The sequence below is a fragment of the Sinocyclocheilus grahami genome, unplaced genomic scaffold, assembly GCF_001515645.1.
Source record: "Sinocyclocheilus grahami isolate Dianchi unplaced genomic scaffold, SAMN03320097.WGS_v1.1 scaffold149.1, whole genome shotgun sequence".
Taxonomy (NCBI): Eukaryota; Metazoa; Chordata; class Actinopteri; order Cypriniformes; family Cyprinidae; genus Sinocyclocheilus; species Sinocyclocheilus grahami.
Genome location: NW_015505328.1, coordinates 161,592 through 184,080, shown reverse-complemented (window position 1 = coordinate 184,080; position 22,489 = coordinate 161,592). Strand labels below are relative to the sequence as shown.

The window sequence follows — 22,489 nt, the reverse complement described above, 5'->3', positions numbered from 1 at the left end:
TTTATTTAATTATTATTTATTCAACTTATTAATAAATGTTAATTGGTTGAACATATTAATAAATGTTAATTTCCAACCTATTTTGGGTTAATTTTAAGCAAGAAATATAGTAATCTTTAAGCAATAGTTGAGTTAAAAAAAACTGCCCAGAAGGTTGGGGTAAACATTTAATAACCTAATCACTGGGTTTGTCCATATTTCAAACAGCACTGGGTTGTTTTTAACCCAGCATTTTTTAGAGTGTACCTAAACTTTCTAAATTCTCCACATCCACCTGAGACACAGGTACATATCCCACCCTGTCCTCATAAGTTGTTTTCGCCGCTTGTATGCTCTTATGACATCAAAGATGGATGGCTGCTGACTAACTGAGAGGCGCTGATGAACATGTCTCCAGAGGGAAGATGCAAATCAGCAGATTTGTCCACTCCTGTCTCCTGCGTTGACCCCTTTGCAGACTTGACTGAGGGGGTTATCTAATCCAGGGCCTTTTGAACTTGAATAAACACCTGAACTGAGATGGAAATTCAGGCCTGAGTTTCAAGTGCAGTGTTGGTGTGCTGTGCTTGTATTTCAGTAGCAGCCCAGCTTTACTGTACCCTCTGTATTAATTAAGCAGGAAAGGAAAGATCTCTGCCTAGCATCATGTACTTTTCTGAGGTAAAGAGTATTAGCTGAGGTCTTTATTAGTTCTCTGCGAACTTAGTAAGGACTTGAATAAGCAGGTAATTTATGCTTTATACTCCATATGCTTATATATGGCGGAGCACTTAGCATGCTGGGAAACGTTTTAGCTGGAGCACTCACATTTAATTGCATTTTTCTGTAGAGTAAGGTTTATGGAACCCTAAAGATATTGGGTTATTGCCTATTATCATCTGTGCAATATGACTGGACATCCCGGTTTCATTGTAATTTCATGTATTAGACAAAGGTTTTATTGGACTTAATATAAGCTGATGACCATCTCCAATCCAATCTTAACCTAACTTCGAGTCATGCTTCAGGCGCAAAACATTTAACATATGACTTTACGATCTGAATTCATTTTTTTTAACACTCTTTGCTATGAGACATCCATATTCTATTCAACTGCTGAAGGGCTCATTCATCCAAAAATGAAAAGTCTTGTTATCTTTAATTTACCCTCGTGCAGTTTCAAATTTTGATTCTTCTGTGAAACTCAAAAGAAGATATTTTAAAGAATTGATGAACTGTTGTTGTCTGTGCAATAATGGACTCCACTCATTTTGGACCCCATTGACTTTCATTGTATAATACTGTAATTAAAATATCACATCTTGTGTTCCTCACAATAAAGAAAGTTATACAGGTGTTAGGAATGATGTGAGGGTATTATATAAGAGACCTTAGCATTATTCTCAATATTCATTCGAGTTGCTTGTAAGGTATTTGTTTTGCTGCAACAACAGGGTGATTCTATCAAGGGTTATTTTAATTTTGCTCTAACTGCAAGAACACTGCAGGACTGGTATCCCAGCATGCTTTGCAGATTATGCTAATGAAAGTAAATTGAAATCATGCCTCTCTCCACCTGAGTTGTCACAGGGAGAAGGAAAGGTGTGTCCCCTCCCCATTCACTTCTGTTTCTTTCAGAGCAAATTGAATTGGTGATCCAGTCCAGCTCCAGAGATGGAAAGTCAGGGGGAGAGGCAGGGAACCACAGAGCTATTTTTTATTTCTGAATTGTGTAAGTCATGAGAAAAGAGGGAAAAATGTGAATTAATCACAGGCCTCATTTCCATAGCAGCCGGTAAGCATCTGTCAGAGTGTGTTAAGCGTAAGAGGATGTATGGAAAAGGCCAATCTTCTGCAGTGGTTGGGAGCTGTGCAGTGCAGAAAGAAACGGTGCATTAAAGCCAAAACGCTTTCTGAGAGCACATAGCATGATGAAAACAATCTGCATGTGAGTAATGCTTGTCATACATACTTTCATAACATCCAAATGCTTCCGCCCTACATGAGGGCATGAAGACATTGTAAAAAGGCACTTTCCGGGAAAATGATACAAAATGGATCTCTTTTTTATTTTTCGACAAATGGTTAACAAAAAGAGAATGTTGATTGTGAGTGAAATAGTTCACATTTAGAAAAGAATGATCAAATAAATTAAAATAATGATTAAAACAAAAGCAACATGCTATAGTAGGTAACAGTGCCACAAATGTAGAGTACAATTTCTAATTTAAGCTATCAGCTTGGTTTGAGAGTTAATTTATCTAACATTCACTACCATTCAAAAGTTTGGGGTGGGTAAGTTTTTTTTTTAATGTTTTTAAGTATCTTATGCTCAAAAACGCAAAAAAAAAATACAGTAGAAACAGTTATATTGTGAAATATTATTATTATTAATGTTTGCCCATTTTTCTGTATTCTTTGAATAGAAAGTTCAAAAGAACAGCAAGTATTTGAAATACTTTTTTTTGTAATCTAAAAATCTTTACTGCCAACTTTGTTTAATGTAATGCATCTTTGCCTATTTTTTTTTTCTTTAAATACTGACTCCATGTCAGTGAACTCGGGTCTCTGGCATGGTAGTTTGAGAGATCTACCACTACTCCACGGGAGTGGTAATGTTGGGCCAAAACTAAACACTTGAGGCAGTTTCCCAAAAAACAGTCTTTGCAAGAAAAATACAACAAAAGGTCTTCTCGGACTGAGGTATTAACTACAGCAAAAATAATGGAAAAACCCCATGAGAAAACAAAACTCCACGAGGGGAGAAAACAAAACCAGAGAACAATTCTAACCTAAGAAAGAAACTCAGGAAACCTTACTTGGGGTAGCTAGAGAGGCTTTAGCGAGACCAGGCAGGAGACACAGGGCTAAGACTCAAAAACCGAGTGAGGAACCAAGGGAAAAATACACCACTTAAATACACTGGGGAAAACAAGGCGCAGGTGACTTGGATAACGCTAACAAGGCCACACGAGGAAGAACTAAGGCAGAGGAAAAAACAGGGGACCTCTAGGGGCACGGAGACAAACTACAGGAGGTAGGATGCTGACACTACAAACTTTTGAATGGTTGTGTATCTAATAGTTCTCCCACCACAAAATGGGATTTGTGCATCTAATGCTAGTGATGGGACACAAAGTGTACCCTATTAGTGGAAAGTGCCAATACTATAAATAGAAATCTGTCCAATTAGTATTCTGTTTGTGAGCCCCCGGAGGAGTGTGCAAACTATCAGAGCTGTGAATATTGATTCGTGCATCCACTCCTTTTATCTGTTTTTTTGTAGTTTTTTTTTTATTTCATTTCTTGTCAGTGTCACAGAGATGCACAGACCATTGCTTCATCTCGAAGCACTGCTCACATGTCATGCACACATCCAGCTTCAAATGGCACTTCTCAAAAAGGCTACAGGGAGGCAAAAGGAAGTGTAAGGAATGGCATCAAGAAGCTGAGGATGAGCTGTATATCAAGAATTACTGAACTCTGACTCCTTGGTGCTCTGTGGATCCTCCAAAGGAAACACCTTCTAAGTTGTCTGTAAATGTAGTCTAAATTCCCTTCTAGTGACAACTAGACTTTTTTTGTAAAGATACTATTTTTTCTAAGTAATCTTTTTAAAACTCCTTTAATATTTGAGCATTGAGCCTACTTAATGTGGTATTTAGAAGTGATTGCAGCTTCAATGTATTTAAATGATATTGATTTAGTGTCCTAAATGCATAGTTTTTTTACTCAATTTAGTAGCACTTTAAGTATGTCATTTTGTAAGGTCTGACATCTGAAACCGGTTAATATATATACTTATTTTGAGACATACTTTTACTAAAATGCACTTTAGTGCAGCTGTTTAGTTCTGAAACACATTTTGCACTTGACATGTATTTTATTGTAAAATATATATACTTGTTTTGAGTTCTGCTACTCATTTTGACATTACATTTTAATGTCATATGAATATTACATAAATACATTTAGTCTACATTTTGTTGTCCCAGAACAGTAAATTTTAAGCACAGTTTCTCTCAGCTTCACTATACAAAAGCAGTCCCTGGCGAAGATGTCACCCTGTCTTCATATTTAAAACTTTCCCAGAGTAGCAAAGCGATGCATTAGTGACCCCTAGCCTAATGTAATTATAATGGGTGGAGTATGATTACAGTATGATTACAACCGTGTACTACTTAAGCCTTGTACATTATTAATAGTTGCGCAAGAGGGATCCGTCTTTTGTTGAGATTCAAACTATAAAATGAATAAATAAACTGTAACCTGGCACAATATCATTGCATTTTTCTCCTTCCAAATTGATTTGTTTCTTCTCATTGCCCCATTTGTTTGGTGCATGCGAGCGAAACCTTAACGGGCACAATTGTTTCCTGACATGAAGTGGTAATTGTCTTGGCATCGCTAAAGCCTTGGAGATGGGGAAACTCAAGAAAAATGCATTGAGGACCGCCGCTATATTCCCTTCTATTGTTCTTATTAAAGGCATAGGGGACAAGTCTACTCCCAGCACACACGCTTGCAATAGACTTGACGAGCCATGATTCATTTTCCAGAGTTTGCAGCCACCTTCAATAACAGCCTAATTTTATAAGTACCCACAATGCACACTATAGCTCAATTCCAAATGTAGAAATCTGCCTACTGCCTACATAGGCACATGTCATCTATGGTAGCATCCTAATTGAAATTAAACCTCATTAGAGATTTGGAACACTCTGCATAGGCAGGGACTGTTTGGTTTGGTCTGGTTTTGCCCGTCATCTTGGATTTTTAACTGAACTTGATACAATGTTTCCTACCATTTGTACACAGCTTTGAGATTGTTTTTTGCCTTCCTGAGCAAGTGGAAGTCATTTATGAGAAATGGGTTACAGACAGAAGTATAACAAAGTTTTCAGTGATTTCAGTTGTGATTTCACTGACCAATATCACTATGTTTTTGATATTAGTCAGTGAAATCAAACCGGTGAAAAATTCCATTTGTTGTCCAGAACTGCGCAGCAAGTGCCACTGAGATGCAAATAAAGCCAATCAGGTCCAGGTAATCAAGATCTTTGTTTACCTCCAATGACAAATAAATCATTTTTTTCAGATTTGGTTTCTGCAAGAGTTTGATTACACGCTTGTATTACCGAGCAGAGAACTGTTTAATCACTCAGTAGCTATGCTGAGAATATGAGGCGCTCCATCGATCCTCAGAGCCCTGGTGAATCACTGGAATCTGTGCCAGATTTCAAAGACACTGTTAAGGATGTAGTATGAGACAGCAGTGGCCTTGAAATCTCTGGCCATTCACTCCATTTATATCAACTGTATCTGTGCCCAGAACTCATTTTTGCATTTTGATGCTTGAGGTTTCTATATTTAAAGCCTTTTTTTTCAATTAATTTCACCATGACATCTAGAGAGAGATGCCAGCGAGGTCAGTAGAATCCATATGCATACAACTTTTTTCCCAAAGTTTTGGTTGTTGTACAATGTTTTGTTCAATCTTCTCTAATCTTTAAGATATACTGTAGAGTAGGGATTTGATGTAATGATGATGATGAGTAGCATACTAATGATTTTCTCCTAATGGTGGAAACATCAAAGCATCGGACAGCAAATGAGACTGTAACAAGTGCGCCCAGTGGAGGACAAAACCAATGCACAGTAGCACTCAGCATGGTACCAACACATAATAGGAAGATGTTACAGCATGATAGCCAATTTAAAAGATTTAAATAAACATACAGGCTTATTACCTCCGAGAGCTCTCGCTGGTTTAAAATGTGCAGATCTATTGAAGAAAAATGATTCTGCGTAATGTTCTTGCGTACGAGTACTTAGTGGCATCTAATTGGGAATCTAAATATGTGTGAAGTAAATGAAGAATACAGGCAGAAAGCCTTTCAAGTCACATTTGCTGCTTGTAAGCTTCCAGCTGGGATCTTAACAGTTGAGGAGTCACTTGGGTTCATGTACAGTACATAATTATTGTCATGTTATGGCCAATATTTTATTAAATATTTTGACACTTTGCCTGTTTTCCCCCTTTAGTTCTATTTGGACAATTTGTCCTGTTCCAGACGTCGTTGAATGATGTTGTGGACATTTATGATGGGCCAACACAGCAGTCCTCTCTGCTGTCTTCTCTCTCTGGGTCTCACTCAGGTAAAGCTCAAACCTATCTTCACATACTTAAAATTGGACGCATCACAAGCCATTGTTCAGATGTGATATTGTTATTGCAAAACATAAAAGAAGTGCACAAAGAAATGGTGTTGCATTTTCTGTGCTTTAGGACTGCATTAAGTCATTTGATATCTATTCCATAGCTTCAACACACTGAATATATTCAGAACATTACAAAACAATCCTGTTGATAAAGACATGATCAATTTAAGAAGAAAGAAATACCATGGAAGAAGAAAAAAAATAACTGCCACTCTGGTAGCAGAGCAAATTCTGTGCATTTATCTCATAACCTGTGTTCATCACATCTGTTGGACCATCCTGTAGTAAATAGAGGCATCCTTCAGTGGCTTTTTTTAGCTGAAAGGCAGTTATTGCCATTTGATTGAACAGCCACATGGGAGTTCAAAGTAAAAAGAGACCTTCTATTCAGGCATTTCCCCTCCGCAAATATACTTCTCTATCAGAAGCTTTTGAAGCCAAAAGAAGTAAAAATTATGCTCAGTGCAGTGATTTTTTTTTATGTGTACAGATCACTCCAAAATGCAATTTTAAGATTTATTTACTCCTTGTCTGTTTTCCAGGTGAGTCGTTGCCCTTGAGTACAGGAAATCAAATAACTATCAAGTTTACTACAGTTGGACCGGAAACTGCCAAAGGTTTTCATTTTGTCTACCAAGGTCAGTTTTCAGCTCTATAAAAAATATATATGTTTATATTTATTCTATTTATACAGACTATTGAGAATATTTTTGGTACTTCCTGGTCAGTATTTCATATCTGTATTTCAAAACATAATTATAGAGGACATTTGTTTTAGTGCAGTTGAATGTATCATAAAGGTTTCATCATAACCTGTAGCTTTTCATGTGGCATGGAATATACTTTTTTCCAGGGTGTTTAGCCTTTTTTTAACAGCGTTATATTTTGATCACTGTGCTTTCTGTATTATGTTATGCTCAACACTTCACTTTTTAAATGAAAACAATAACTACACATTGTTTTAAAATCTTTAGAGAGCCACACAGGACCTTGAAACGTACGTAATGCCCTGTGTTCTAAAGCATTTTGGATGTCTTTTTCTGCTTTAACCCTCACCCACACATCTTTATTTTGGTACTTTGGGACTTTGGTACTTTGCCTCTAAGTGACTGAACAACAAGTCCAAAAACTTGTCTGTTCCAGTTTAATTATCATGTTCTCCACCTTTTAGATCGATGAGGTTTTTTTGCCATTTAAGATATGTGTTTGATTTGGTTTAGCAGTGATTTAAACTGGCATTTAAAAAGATATCTGTGATGATACAAGCAAAGGAAACCAGTTGATTCCAGAATTCATTAGCAGGTCAAGGCCTGACATTTTCAAGTTGTGTTTGTTCCACTTACTGTGGATAGTAACATAGTTTCCAATTCAGTCTTTTTAAAGGAAGGTGATTTTTACATTGAATAAAGGGCTTACTCTAAAAGATGCCTATGTTATTTATGTATTTCTGATTAAATAACATTCTGCCGCTATTCCACCTCAAAAGCATTGAGCCAAGGCCATTTCATTATAAATAGAAAAAACGAAAAACATTCCTTTATGAGGTAAAACTCTCTAAGTTTGCATGTTTCTGTTTTACAATCCTGTCACAGCCGTACCAAGGACCAGTGCCACGCAGTGCAGCTCTGTTCCAGAGCCTCGTTTCGGCAAACGCATTGGCAACAACTTCGCCGTGGGCGCGTCAGTGATGTTCGAGTGTAACCCAGGCTACACGCTCCACGGCTCCACTGCCATTCACTGTGAAACCGTGCCTGATGCTCTGGCTCAGTGGAACGACACGTTGCCCACTTGCATTGGTAAGTTCAAACCTCGCCAGCCCCTGAGAGCGATGTACAATCGGTGTGGTCTTTGGTTTTCACAGATTTGGTTGTGTAACCAAGCATAGTTAGCTGAATGATACATCACCGTGAAACAAACTGCAAGCTGAAGTAAAACCGTGCAAAATGTGACAGGGAGTTTCTTTTAGGTGAGCAGAGTTAATTAAGCAGATTTTGTTGCAGTTAGCACAGGGAAACAGGCTGTGGCTGACAAAGCGTCCCTGTGAAAGCCAAATATCATGATACAAACAGACACCTCTTCAACTGTTTACTCAAGTTTCAGAGAGGTGTTTAGTAAACCAGCATTTATTTGATTTTTTTTTCTTTATATTGTGTCCCTAATACCTGTGTACTTACATAGTAACTAGATGTGTACATAGTATGTAACCACAGTGTAAGTACACATTGGTACATAGTATCTACAGCTGTAATGTTTGTGTAACTACACATATGTAACAACCCACTGAATGGTATATGTAAAAACAAATGTGTAACAGGACATTGGTAACAACACTTTTTTCCTAATGAAAGTACAACAGGACTAACAGCACTTTTTGGTAAAGAAAGTGTTACACTTTATATTAAGTAAACAATTCCTATGGATTTACCATGTAATTACTCTGATGTTACACAGCAGCGGCCAGTAAGTTAGGCTTTACATATAAATTGTGGTTGGTGTCCAGAATGTTACACTTTATATTAAGTGGACAGTTCCTGAGGAGTTACCATGTAAGTACACTGGTATTACAGTGGTGCACCAACTCCACCAACTTGAGGTCCAACTCTTACCACTTTACATATCCCTAAACCTACCCATCTCCACCCCCTGGATCAAATTGTTCCAATTACTCTTATACATATGGTTGTTACAAAATGTAGTAATATATGTCCTGTTACAAATTTGTACTTACACAAACCATTCGGAGGTTTGTTACATGTGTGTAGTTACAGAAATATTACAGCTGTAGCTACTATGTACCAATGTGTACTTACATAGTAACTAGATGTGTACGTAGTATGTAACCACAGTGTAAGTACACAGGTATTAGGGCAACTTAATGTTAAGTGGGATCGAAATTTTTTACTACAATGTAAAAGCCTTGACTGTCACTTTTGATCAATTAAATCCTTGCTGAATAACAGTATTAACAAGAAAACTTTTGAACACTAGTATATATTATCCTATTATCCATTTAAATCTAATCTAAACTAAATTTGAAGTAAAACTTTTTTCCTCCAGTGTTTCAATACAATAATATGATAACTAGCGTGTTTTTATTAGTTGCCACCAGACGTTCAAACAGTTGCCAAAACAGTCATAGTCATTTTTTTTTTTTCAGGAGCCACACCTATGTTATGTTCAACCATGCTTATGTCAGGCATCTGCTTTATCATGTCACAATTTGTTTTATTTCTCTGCTCATCTCTGTGTATTCTGCCTCAAAGGTCAGCGATCTGTGATATTTCACATGATTACCTGAGCACATGGTGCATTCTGTATATCACTGGTTAAAAATGAATGACTGCAAAATTGCAGGGAAGTGAATTTGGTTAATAATTTAAGAATCTGGCACAGATATATTGAGCCTCCCTGTTTCTTCTCTCTCTCTGTCCCGCTCCCTTTCTGCTTTTTTTCGGCAACGTGGCACATCAATCAGGATGTCCCTACCCGCTCGTAGCTGTTTAAACAAAGTGATTGGCTTTGACCTCTAGATTATCCTCTTGTCCTTGACAGATAGCATCTTACCTAAGCATAGGATAACAAAGACAGTTCTGCCCTGCCAGAGTCAGATAGCAGCCTGTGCTTTGTTATTGACAGATCCAGTCTGTGGCTTCTAGTGCTGCTGTAGACAATAGTTGGCAGCACTTCAGCAAACAGGAAAAAATTGCAAAAGCATCTCCTGTGGCAGAGATGTGACACATTACACATTATTTCCTAACGTATCTATGCTACGTTGTGCTTTTTAAAGGTTCTCCCAAAATCAAAATTCTGTCATCATTTTCTTACCCTCAAGTTGTTCCAAATCAGTTTATTTCTTCTGTTGAACACTCTGTTGAAGAATGTTGGGAACCAAACAGTTGACGGTAGCCATTGACTTAGTAAGGAAAAAATACCATGGCTACCGTCAACTGTTTGATCACCTTCTTTGTATTTTGTGTTCAACAGAAGAAACTCGTACAGGTTTGGAACAACTTGAGGGTGAGTAAATGGTGACAGAATTTTCAAGAATCATATCATATATCTTGTATATCTTTTTATTATATCCATCCATTGCTACACTCTAAAAAATGCTGGGTTGTTTCAACCCAACTTTGGGTCAAATATGGACTAACCCAACTATTGGGTTAAATTTTTACATAAAATGTTTAACCCAAAAGTTGGGTTAGTCCATATTTGACCCAAAGTTGGGTTGAAACAACCCAGCATTTTTTAGAGTGTATATTTCATTGTGCTATAATACAATGACAATTTTCATCTCATTATAATTATTATTTTTAGTTTACCTAAATGAAAACCTAGTTGGAAGCTGATTACAGGAGCATAGCAACACCTACTCAGTATCAGTTTAAAAAAAACAAATATTTTTAAAGGCGGGAAGGCATCAAGGCCTAGTCGTGAGTAATCATGCAGCAAAGTTAGCTCTGATTATTCATCAAAAGTTGCTTCTCTTTTGTACCTAAGCTGATGAATTCCTTCCATTTAATTCAAAGTTAATGCTCATTGTAACACACTTTCCTGTCTTTTGATTTGTCTTCGCAGTGCCTTGTGGAGGGATACTGGCGATGCGTAAGGGAACCATTTTGTCCCCGGGTTACCCGGAACCCTACGATAACAATCTCAACTGTGTGTGGAAGGTGTCTGTTCCTGAGGGAGCTGGAATCCAAGTGAGTGGAGGAGCTTGTTTGAAGTTCCTCAAATTAAATGTTTCAGACAAGAAGTGTCAGTGATGGAAAAGTTTAAACTACAATAAAGAGAATTCTTAATGTCTAATTAATTATGCATAAGGCAATGTTTAATTTAGAAATGATGGGGAGTACAGTTCTACAAACTTCAGTGCCAGTCTGTTTCTTCACCTTGCCTGTTTTTTCTGATTGTAGTAATTTTGTTGATGGAGCATTAAGAGTGTTTATTGAATTCTCGCACTGTGTTCTGTTGACAGTCACCCAGTTTCTATTTTTAATGCTGCATTAAAATAATATTCTTAGTGTGGATTGTTTTGCTATTAATATTCTTCAATATATATTTAAATGACCTTTCACAAGTATATCAAAGCCATTTGAAGTCTCTGTCCTTCGAATTCTAACCATATGTGTTTTTAGCAATTGTAGCAACCATTGTATCAAAACAGTGTAAAATTCACACCTGCACTTCTGTTCAGAATTTGGGGTCAGTGATAGTAACAGTAATATTGTAAATATTTTAATTTATTATCTATTTATTTATTTATTTTATTTCTGTGATGGCAAAGCTGAATTTTCAACAGTCATTGCTCCAGACTTCAGTGTCACATGATCCTTCAGAAATCATTTTAATATGCTGGTTACATGCTCAATAAATATTTATTATTATTTACTGTTACATTTACTATTATTATATTGAAAACAGCTGTGCTGCTTAATATTTTTGTGGAAGCCGTGATACATTTTTAACATTGGTGTATGTGTCAACCTACAGTATACGATTACCTGTAAGATTTTATTTTAGATTTACTGTTCCTGTAGCTGTGTTCTTTTGTTCTACCACTTCTTACTCATTTGTTTACTTTATTTATAAATCAGATCCAAGTTGTGAGTTTTGCCACAGAACATAACTGGGATTCTCTGGATTTCTATGATGGCGCAGACAACAATGCACCCAGACTGGGCAGCTATTCAGGTGAGAGTTCAACTACTGGAAAATACATACTTTTTCCTGTTTTGGGATTGATATCTCTTGCCTGAACATATATATTTTCTTTCAATTTAGAGGACCCTCATTGTTAAATAGCAGGGATGTAGCAGGGATTCCCAAACTTTTTTTTCCATTTGTTACAACATGAGATTTTAATTTAATATTTCCACAGTTTAATAAGTCAATTAATGGTCACAGAACATGTAGGTAAACAAATAAAATATTTAATATTTTTAGTAAATGTTTTATTTTGATTTTGATTATTTATTTTAATTTAACATTATATTTAATCATTCATAAACTCGCAAGTATGGGGTTTAAAATATGGATTAGAAATAGACTAAAGTCTGGACTAGTGTTGCTGTGGATAGAGGTAATTTTTGTAATCATAAGGAATGAGGTTGGTTGCACAGTGTTCCCCTGGTGAATGTCATTATTCAAAAATATATCACTGCTGATTGCCATTATTGACCAATTAGAATCAAGTATTCCAGAAAACCATATAATAAGCTTGTGTTATTCAGGTCTTAATTAACATTACAGGAAGATTACATTAGGAGTAATGGAATGCCTCTATCCAAACAAAATGATCTTTGCTCTTAGTCTTTACAAGAAATGAATTCAAATGAAAGCATCAGAGATTCCTCGCCAGAACTTGATATCATTAATTGAGTCACACCTTGAAGAAAGTCAATCGTTTGTAATTTTTGGAGCCAGGAAACTTGGAGGAGGCACATCATGCTGTTTTTGGCTAGCTAATTAATTGCTATGTCTGGCAGCACATCTAATGGGCAATGCACCTCACCACTCAGCACTTTATTTGTTTTTAAACAGAGCGGCCAGAGAAAGTGTACTGATGCTAACAGCTTGTCATTGCTGAGCCCTGATGGCTCAGTGGTCTTCTTGTCATCAAGAGACGGTGTACAGTGTTTGGAACAGTGTTTCTGGACTGTTCCTGGAGCATAGGAAACACTGCTTTATGGTGTCCTGTTGGGAACTGTGACTTTATCTTGCTTTCAGGGACAGTCAAGGTTTTTATGGCTGCGCTGCGGGAGCAATAATTGAGATGGTTCCAGCAGCTCAGAAGTTGACCTCAGAGTTGAACCGTACAGCAGGAAGTATTTAAAACAGTGAGGGTGCCGTGTCACAATACAAATGTTAACAGGTGTACCAAAACTTTTCATCACAGCATGGACATTTAAGATGTTGCCATTAATAAAAGTCTTTTGGTATGCTCGAAATGTCTTTGCTTGGTAATCCACTTTATCTGTTTCTTATTTCAACCCCAGCTAATGTGATTTTGACTGCAAAAGTAAAGAATTGCAGCTTTTCATAATCTTCTGCAGTCCATTGCATGCATAACACAGTTTCTTTGTTATCAGGAACCACCATTCCTCAGCTCCTGAATAGCACATCTAACAACCTCTACCTGAACTTTGTGTCAGACATCAGTGTGTCAGCAGCAGGCTTCCATCTGGAATACACAGGTACGACACAACAGCAGTGTAACAACATTACTCTATTGATTCCTTTCAAATGACCGAGTCCAACAGGACACTCTGTGTTAAATAAAGCCTGCATGTACAACCCCACCCTAGACCTTGACCTCTTGGGAAAGTCTTTAGCGTTTCAATTTTCTATGCACGTAATATGTATTGGATGAATGAATGGATGGATAGATGGATGGACAAATGAACATATGGACGGATGGATAGATGGACAAATAGATGGATAGATGGACAAATGGCAGATAGACAGGCACAGTAGATAGACACAATACAAAGACAGACTTGGATGGATGGATGGATGGATGGACAAATGGAAGGATGGATGGACAAATAGCAGATTGATAGGTACAATAGATAGACACAATAGAAATAGACTCATGGATAGATGGATGGATGGACAAATGGCAGATATGCAGGTACAATAGAAAGGCACAATTGAAAGAGACTCGCAGATGGATGGATGGACATATGGACGGATGGCTGGACAAATGGTAGACAGACGGGCACAATAGAAAGACAGACTCACGGATGGATGGATGGATAGACATATGGATGGACAGATAAACAAATGGAGGGATAGTTGGATAAATGGCAGATAGACAGGCACAATAGATAGACACAATAGAATGACAGACTCAAGAGGCAGCGACGGATGGATGGATAGATAGATACTACAGATAGTAATCAAAGGGGAGAATGGCAATGAAAAAAAGAGGTGGTCCCAGCCAATAGACATATTTTTATATCAGAATTTGGCAAAATGATCTGTATGGCTGCAGGTGCTGAACCAGAGAGAGACACCTGTTCCACACAAAACAGAGCCAGATGTCCTCACAGGCTTGCTGAAATACAAATCCATCCTTTTAGGAGTTCAGCAACCTGAAATATTTTGCACACAGTAGCTGTCAACGTTATTCTGTGGAGATTTTTTATATATCAGATGATTGCATCAGTTATGAACTCTGTGTTTACAGCTATTGGCCTAGATACATGTCCAGAGCCTCAGACTCCAACGTATGGGATTAAAGTAGGGGATCGATACATGGTGGGAGATGTTGTCATGTTCCAGTGTGAGCAAGGATATTCCTTACAGGTAAGGCCAATGTGTTGTTTAAAACATACAGTGCATCTGACTTATTTTGTGCATTGATCACTTCTTCGCAAACAGTTTTGTCATATATTCCTGCGAGCACAGTATTTGTGATTTGAAAATAATGATCTGTTTTGTTTTCGTCTAGGGAAATGCTCATATCACATGCATGCCTGGACCAGTGAGGAGGTGGAATTATCCGGTACCTCTTTGCCTCGGTAAGGTCTTATGAAATGGATTGTGGAAGATTGTGTTTCTCAGTTTCAGATTCCCTTTCATCAGCAATTGAATAAGAGACTCTACGATGGGTTATGTGAGTTTAGGCTGAAGTTTGATTCATCATCTCCTTCTAAATTCTACTCCTGTCCCAGCAGGTTTTATTTAATTCCGCTCCTTAAATGCAGAGCGCGGCAGAGTTTTCGATCACACTATAGAATATTGTGATGGATTATCTGGTGTTTATTTATGGGGCCGTTTTTAAAATGAAAGCCAACTAGAGCCTTTATGTTTCAGTGTTTGCCTTAATTTTTCAACTGTTTTGGCCTCAGCCAAGCTGAAAATCCTGAAATACCCAGCTCAATAATTTACCACCCAGCTGCTCGTACACATTCTGAATGCAAGCTCTTCCACAACTATGACTTTTTTAACACTCCTTTCCGGGTGCTTTCTGCTCAGCTCAAATGGCAAAGACATCTCTAAGCATGAGTTTTCATGAGTGCTGTTTTTTGTCACTGCCAGAACCTTTTTCCAAATGAATATCAAGCTTTTTTAACACAAACATGACCAATAAAGCATTTAGATACATTTGTTTTTCAGCACACTTAATAATATGTAAATATTTCAATTCTTGCTTTTATTTTAGGGAAGTTACAGCAAAGACTATAGAATACCCAAGACGTGTTACTCGTATAGTTTTGAATGGGGAAAAATCCAACGCTTAATATGGCCGCTCAACCGCAGGAAGCCCCGCCTTCTGAATGAAAGAGCCAATCACTAGTCGGTAAAGTCAGCGCATCACTGCAGCTGCTGTTAGAAGTCCCGATTGCTATAGAAACAATCAGTGCTCTGAGACGTGCGCTCAGGACTGCACATGCGCACTGGCTGATCTAGCCTGAAAAATATGCATTTTATTACGCTATTTGAGCAAAAGAAACAACATTTATGACACAGTTGTTGTCAGATTTCATTGGTAATTTCAAATATAACATTTAATCGTAAGCTTAGTGAACAACTTTGGAGAATTTAATGTTTCCCCATTCAAAGTGATAGGAACTGCACTTGCATGCCCGAGAGGCGTTTCAAAGATGGCCGCTGAGTAACATAACTTGCCTTAAAGGGACTTTGGTTACTGTCATAAAGTCATGGTTCACAAACATATATTTGAAAAAAAAAAAAAGATAGCCCCGCCCATAACTGATGCCATTGGTTGCATTATCATGCACATTTACAGCTGTAATGAAAATTTTAAATCTTTGCTAAACAAAGTGGCCAGAGTATCCCTTAGTACAGTTGATATTTTGCCCGTCTGTAACTCAAGAGCAGAAATGATCAGTTTGGTCAACGATTTGTATGTGTCTGTGGGGGATGCACTCTTCTCCATCTGCTCCTTGTGAAATGCAAGATGGAGATTCTCTTTGACTGCCAAGCTGATGGGCCAGACATTTCTCTCCCTTTCACTGCATCATCCTATCCTGTTTATAGCATATCCTGTGTGGCCAGCAGGCTTTCCTACAAGACCAAGTTTGTGTCTTTTTCCTCAGATCAGTTCATCACTGATCAAGGGCACCTTGTTTATCTTTTATATTGCTTTGGCTCATGTTTGAGTTGGCTGTCCCTTGACCTGCCCAATTCCCTTTGCATCCTGTTTGAAAGAAGTTGGAAGGAAGTTTCTACTACTGATATATGCAGCAACATTGTCCAGCCTCTCCTGTGCCAAAACTAGACCTCCCATCCATGACTATTAGCTGTGATCTACATAAAACTGTTGGAATCACGACTTTAAACCCCAGAAGTGTTGGTGCTTTTTATCATGTTCCTCATGCCTCTATAAGAGACAATAGCTTTTGTCTTGGTGCCAAGCAAATAGACTGCAGTTCAGAATTTCTTTTATTCCAGTATGTTTATTTCTGTTAAGTGCTTTTCTGCTCCTCTATTTTGCCTCTTCGTAAGCAACAGTTTAATCTAAGAGTAAGTGAAACGTAAAGGACTGAACACAAGGGACTTGACGTAATATGTAAATGGGATTTATCTTGCCAACTGCAGCTTTTACACTGGTTTTGATCTGCTACTCTCATTTAGCAGGCTGAGGCCCATCTTCTCAGAGTCAAAAAAGCTTTATTGGCCAAGTGAGATCACATGTACAAGGATTTTTTTTCTGGTTTACAGGAGCTCTCAGCACTTTCATATATATACGTATGGACAGTTATAGTGCATCACTGCTAGGGATATACGACTACTTGTTCTTCACATTGATCTTGTCACAAATAGAAGTGATTCATATGACCTTAGTTGCATTTCTATTTCCTGTATCTATAATTTGTATCATGACTCCAGGAAATACATTCTCCATAAATGATTGATAAAATATGTGCAAAATATTTGGAATTATGTGAATCAATTATGTGAATTATGTCACAAAACACACTATGAGCAAATTAATTAAATTAAGATGAAAAAAGTGTCATAAAAGCAGTATAATTCTGGCAGTGGAATTATGCACAACTTCAAATTAATTTTAATTATAATTAATTCATTAATTCAAAGTTAATACTACTATACATTATTAGCCAACATTAATTATTATTGATCAGTAGCATATTTATAAATAATAATTAGCTTAGATTAATACATTCTCATTTATTAAATAACAAACAAATATTTTAGTTCATGATATTTAATGCATTAATCTAATTAATTTTAACAAATTGAACTTGTATTGAGAATGCATTATTATGCATTATGTAAATGCATTATGCAATTACCAAATGTTCAGATTAAAAGACTATTTTAAGGTATGTCAGTGTGACATATTTGTAAAAAAGTACTTTTTGTTCCTTATGGGGGGAAAATAATCAGGACTTCGTGACTTTTTTGTGATGTATTCATTCAGTGATGCAGTAGAGAAGGAGTGCATGAAGTGCAACACTTTTGGCTGTATAACAAGTAAATCTTTATCTGTATATTCACAGCTCAGTGTGGTGGAGCCATGACAGAGGTTAGCGGAGTAATTATGAGCCCTGGTTTTCCTGGCAACTACCCAAGTGGTCTGGATTGCACCTGGACGGTCACCCTTCCCATTGGCTTCGGTACGTGCATGCCATTAAACTGTGTTGGAGTGAACTAAAGAATTTTGTGACTCAAGGCCTTTATCAGTGTCACTTACTGTGGTCAACATTTTGTTTAAGGAATCCACGTGCAGTTCCTGAACCTCTCCACCGAGGCAATCCATGACTACCTGGAGATCCGAAGTGGGCCTAGTGAGACTGGTACAGTGATTGACAGGTTCAGTGGGCCGCAGGTTCCTGAGTCGCTCTTCAGCACCACCCATGAAACCAGCTTTTTCTTTCACAGCGACTATTCCCAGAATAAACCTGGATTTCATATTACATACCAAGGTAAGACTTTGAACATTTTACATGATCCATTAGGTGTCTTATTATTGAGTTATTTACATTCATCCTCCTCAATTGTTTGTTTTTCTTCAGCCTATCAGCTGCAGAGCTGTCCTGACCCCCGACCATTCAGGAATGGTATCGTAATAGGCAGTGACTTTAGCGTGGGCATGACGGTGTCTTTCGAGTGCTTACCTGGTTACTCTCTCATCGGCGAGACCTCTTTAACATGCCTCCATGGAATCAGCAGGAACTGGAACAACCCTATACCACGCTGTGAAGGTGGATTTTTACTCTTCCCCTCAATATAAATTCTTTATGCACCACCTTTATTCGCTATTGAAATTGAATGACCTCAGTGTTTTATGCACGCAACTGCTCAGTGTAAGTTATTATGAAAGTGTCATCAGTTGCTTACAGCTGATGAGATTATACGCAAGCTCACGAGTGAGATTTATTGCCTTATCTCAACAATATTACTAGATAATGCGTGATGTTAAACAGCGCCACGCATCTCTATGGTGAGAACAAATTCTCAATGGCTCACTGATCCACATTATTTCCCAGAGCACAGTGAGGTGAGGTGATGTCATAGCAGAGCGATCACGGCTGTGAGATGACCTTTAGGAGATAAAACCTTTAAAGATACATTAGGTCATTTTATTCTTGTTTCGCCAGCTTCTGTTCGTCGATATGAAGCAGCCTTGGACTGTGTACTGACATCTGTTGGCTGAGATTGGAACTGGCTGATTTGTTCTGAAATGTCTTCATAGTGTGACAAATAATTTTTATTTTATTTTAATTCTAAATAAAGCCATCGTTGCCAAGTAGATTCCAAATGTTTATAAAATAGAGTAAAAATCTAGTTAACAATCTAGGCATGTTTTGAATGAAGATGTTTATATGCACAAGTATAACTAACAGCAATATTTGCCTAGATATATTTTATAGAAACATTTTGTCAAACAGAGGCTTCCATTAATATTTTTGAGTGATGACACGAATCAGTGATTTTATTTGATTCATTGAAATGGACAATGTGACTCACTGGATCATGGAAATTAATGAATTGATCTTGGAAATGAATTGAACAACACTAATGTTGTTTTGCTACTGATTTTTACATCAGTGATATCAAAGTAAGGAAGAATCAATAAAGAAAACGTCTTAATTAACCGATTGAAATGTACATTAAAATCATCGCAATATTCATGGTGTTACTTTATCTTATATTGACAGAAAAACCAATGCAACTATTTCATGAATATTCAATATATATCTCACAATTGTAGTGTGGATGCAGAATCATGTTATAAAAATAATGTTTATTTTACTGATACCTTTATAAAGTGCAGTTTTCATAGCATTTTTCACCTGATATTAATTTATTCTGGGGTTTAACAATATAAAGTGTGAAGACATTCATTAGGTCATGTAACCTAAACATGTCACCCACAGTGATATAGGACCAGCCATGTGTACAATAAAATAGCTTTTCCTAGGCCACTATTATAGGGTTGTGTGTAATCTCTTATTTACATTAACACATTGTTTTTAAATGACACAAGATATGTAGATATATGATAGATGTTCTATCTATACACAAAATGTATGTTTTTAAACATTACTTTTTTTCTGTCTCCCCAAAAGCTCTGTGTGGCGGTAACATCACCTCCATGAACGGCACCATCTTCTCACCGGGTCACCCAGCTGAATACCCCAACTTCCAGGACTGTGTGTGGAGTGTCCGGGTGCCCCCTGGAAACGGCATCTACATCAACTTCACTGTCCTCAGCACTGAACCCATCTACGACTACATCACTGTGTGGTAAACTCTCATAGGAAATCTTTTAAATATGTCATGATGACCTTATTAGGAATCAGTTAATATTCATCAGTGTATGATAAATAATTATAGCACTGAAGAAGTAAGAGAGATGGGACTGCTCATGTAGATGAATGAACCACAAGAACTGAGAGCCATTTGTGACCACCCTCCGAACGTCCTTCAACATAAGACACTCACTCTTGTGTGCAAGACAGGCTGCGGTCCTCCGAAAAGCCTCAAAGCACACTTTCTCATGTCTGTGGAAGGAAATCATCCTTTAAATCTCCCCAAAACACTTTTAGGACTAGCTGCCACCTCATTTGCTTGGTTAGGCATCTCTCTCCAATCTCTCCATTTGAAAAGTAGTTATATAAATTGCCTTTGCACAGTTCCTCAAGTCAGGAGACAATTTTCAGGATTAAATTCTGTTTCGCTTCTGGGTTCCCTGATGTGGTGTCTTGTTACTAAAATGGAAACTTCACACTTGTTTTGTTTGACTTTGTCTGGTCTTGGATGATACTAGAGGTGTCACCAAACTGCACATTAGCTAAATATTTAAATCTATTTTCAGATACAGATTTAATATTTCAGTGTAGATTAAAAAAGAGTTTTAGTTCTATTTATCATTAGTATGTGTTATAATTATCTAAAAAAAAAGATTTTTCATATAAGCATACTGTTGTGTTTGTTTTTTTTTGTTTGTTTTTTTTTTCAATTTTATTTCTTCTTATTATATTAAGAAAAATGTAAACTTCACCTTCAATTTACCTTAATTATTGTGTCCAAAAGTTTGCATATGCTTGGTTTGTGGGCATAAATGACTTTCTGCAGCTTTTTTTAATAGTTGTACATAATTTCCCTTCTGAGCTTTGTCTCTTTAACCTTTCAGGAAAGACTTTTTGCTAATTGGGTATACTTTATTTTATTTGCTTTCTGTAGCTACTGGTTTTGGCCTCCTTATGGAAATTAAGCCCATTTGCTTTGGTGTTTTAGACTCCAAAGGGAGTGTGTCTTCAAACTAGAAGAAATATCTCTTGAGGTTTGGCAGGCTTATTATGAGGAATAATTCTACAACAATACAGATTTTATACTTAAAGTTCTTTGAAGTAAAAGTTGCAAAGTACAACTTCCAGGCTTCCGAATTTAAGCTATTTTTGTAACACAGTGTGCAACATTTGAAATTATTGGCATATATCTTATTAGATATATGATATATGATGAGAGACGGAGTCACAGATAACAGCAGGCTTTAGCCAGATTTTGTGTCCTTACAGAGTCAGTTAAGGCCAATTGGATGTTCGGAAGAGCAGAGACTTTTGACTAATTGTCTCTCACATCGTTGTGACACCCAGTTGCGGGGGAGATGGAATAATGCATTGAAAGAAACCCAGGATAAATCCAGTAATTAATGTCAGCTGTTCACTTTTCATATCAGAGGTCCCTCTTGTTTAAGAAAAATTCCTGAGGGTGCATTTATTTATTAATGGATTCTGCATACCCTACACTCACCATTGTGTTAAATAATGCATTTTTACCACAGATAGAGGTTACATTATGATTGCATTTTTCTTACTTTTTTGCTCTGTACAATCTGCAATTGAGATTGCATTTATGTTGCATGTTACAGTGCTACAGTCTGTCCCAAAACCCGCTTGACAACGTGCTCTACTAAAATTTGCGAACAAACTTGCAAACAAGCTTCTGTATTTCTCTCTCTGGGTGCTCCGTCGGTTCCTCAGTGTGCTGCTACTAGTGACCATCTCATGCATCATAGGTGACCTAGATAAAACAGTGTCTTCTGGTTCATTAGTCCAGCTCTATCGTTCATGTACAGAACGAAGACTATATGCATTTCTGCTGGGCTGGCCTAATGTAAAGACAGCAGCAGATATGGCAAGAAGATAGCTTAATAAACTACAAGACACAGAGAAATGACACAGAGAGATGCGCTTCTCGCTTTTTCTTGCTGTCAATAATAGGGGAAATATTGCTGTCTCCGCTTATAGTCCCATTTCAGACAATATGGCTCATAAAAGCAGCGTTCAGCGACGTACTGCAGCAGAAATCAGTCTTAAACTATAAAGCACGTAGTTTATTTACTCTGTGTAATTGCAGAGTCATTATTTTTGCTGGGCCACTAGGTTAAAGTCATGTTTCAGTGACTTAAGATCCATAAAGCAATTTTAAGCGATAAAATGCAGTGGAGATGAGTCTTAAAATGTTTAATTTATTTACTCTATGTGTAACTGCAAATTCTTACTGGGTGTTTCAGACCACAAAAAAAAAATGAATTTGCACTTGTTGTATGTGTTTTTTAAGACCCTGCTTTAAATGCAGAGTATATTTGATGGTATGCCCACTTATAAAGCTTTTTCCCATCTTTTGTTCATCATTTTATGAATTATTGCGTGCTGCCATGATCAACAGAAAAACTTTTAACAAATTCTCTTTACCACCCACAATAACTGAGCCAGGTGAACAATTTTGTAAACAAGGCGGAATATATAATGAGCTTAATTTTCCTAGAAAAGAGGTCTACTTG

The 22,489-nt window shown here is 37.2% G+C and overlaps 1 protein-coding gene across 1 annotated transcript in view; it reads left to right on the top strand.

Moving 5' to 3' along the window:
• Window positions 1–22,489, top strand: part of csmd3b (CUB and Sushi multiple domains 3b) — a 441,168-nt gene that overhangs the window by 344,744 nt on the left and 73,935 nt on the right. The window contains exons 32-43 of the mRNA XM_016281251.1: window positions 6,025–6,138; window positions 6,744–6,839; window positions 7,794–7,997; window positions 10,780–10,904; window positions 11,799–11,895; window positions 13,293–13,397; window positions 14,393–14,511; window positions 14,657–14,726; window positions 17,697–17,813; window positions 17,913–18,122; window positions 18,213–18,401; window positions 19,770–19,947. Of these exons, the coding sequence (XP_016136737.1) occupies window positions 6,025–6,138; window positions 6,744–6,839; window positions 7,794–7,997; window positions 10,780–10,904; window positions 11,799–11,895; window positions 13,293–13,397; window positions 14,393–14,511; window positions 14,657–14,726; window positions 17,697–17,813; window positions 17,913–18,122; window positions 18,213–18,401; window positions 19,770–19,947 (1,624 nt within the window). The remainder of the gene's footprint in view (window positions 1–6,024; window positions 6,139–6,743; window positions 6,840–7,793; window positions 7,998–10,779; window positions 10,905–11,798; window positions 11,896–13,292; window positions 13,398–14,392; window positions 14,512–14,656; window positions 14,727–17,696; window positions 17,814–17,912; window positions 18,123–18,212; window positions 18,402–19,769; window positions 19,948–22,489) is intronic.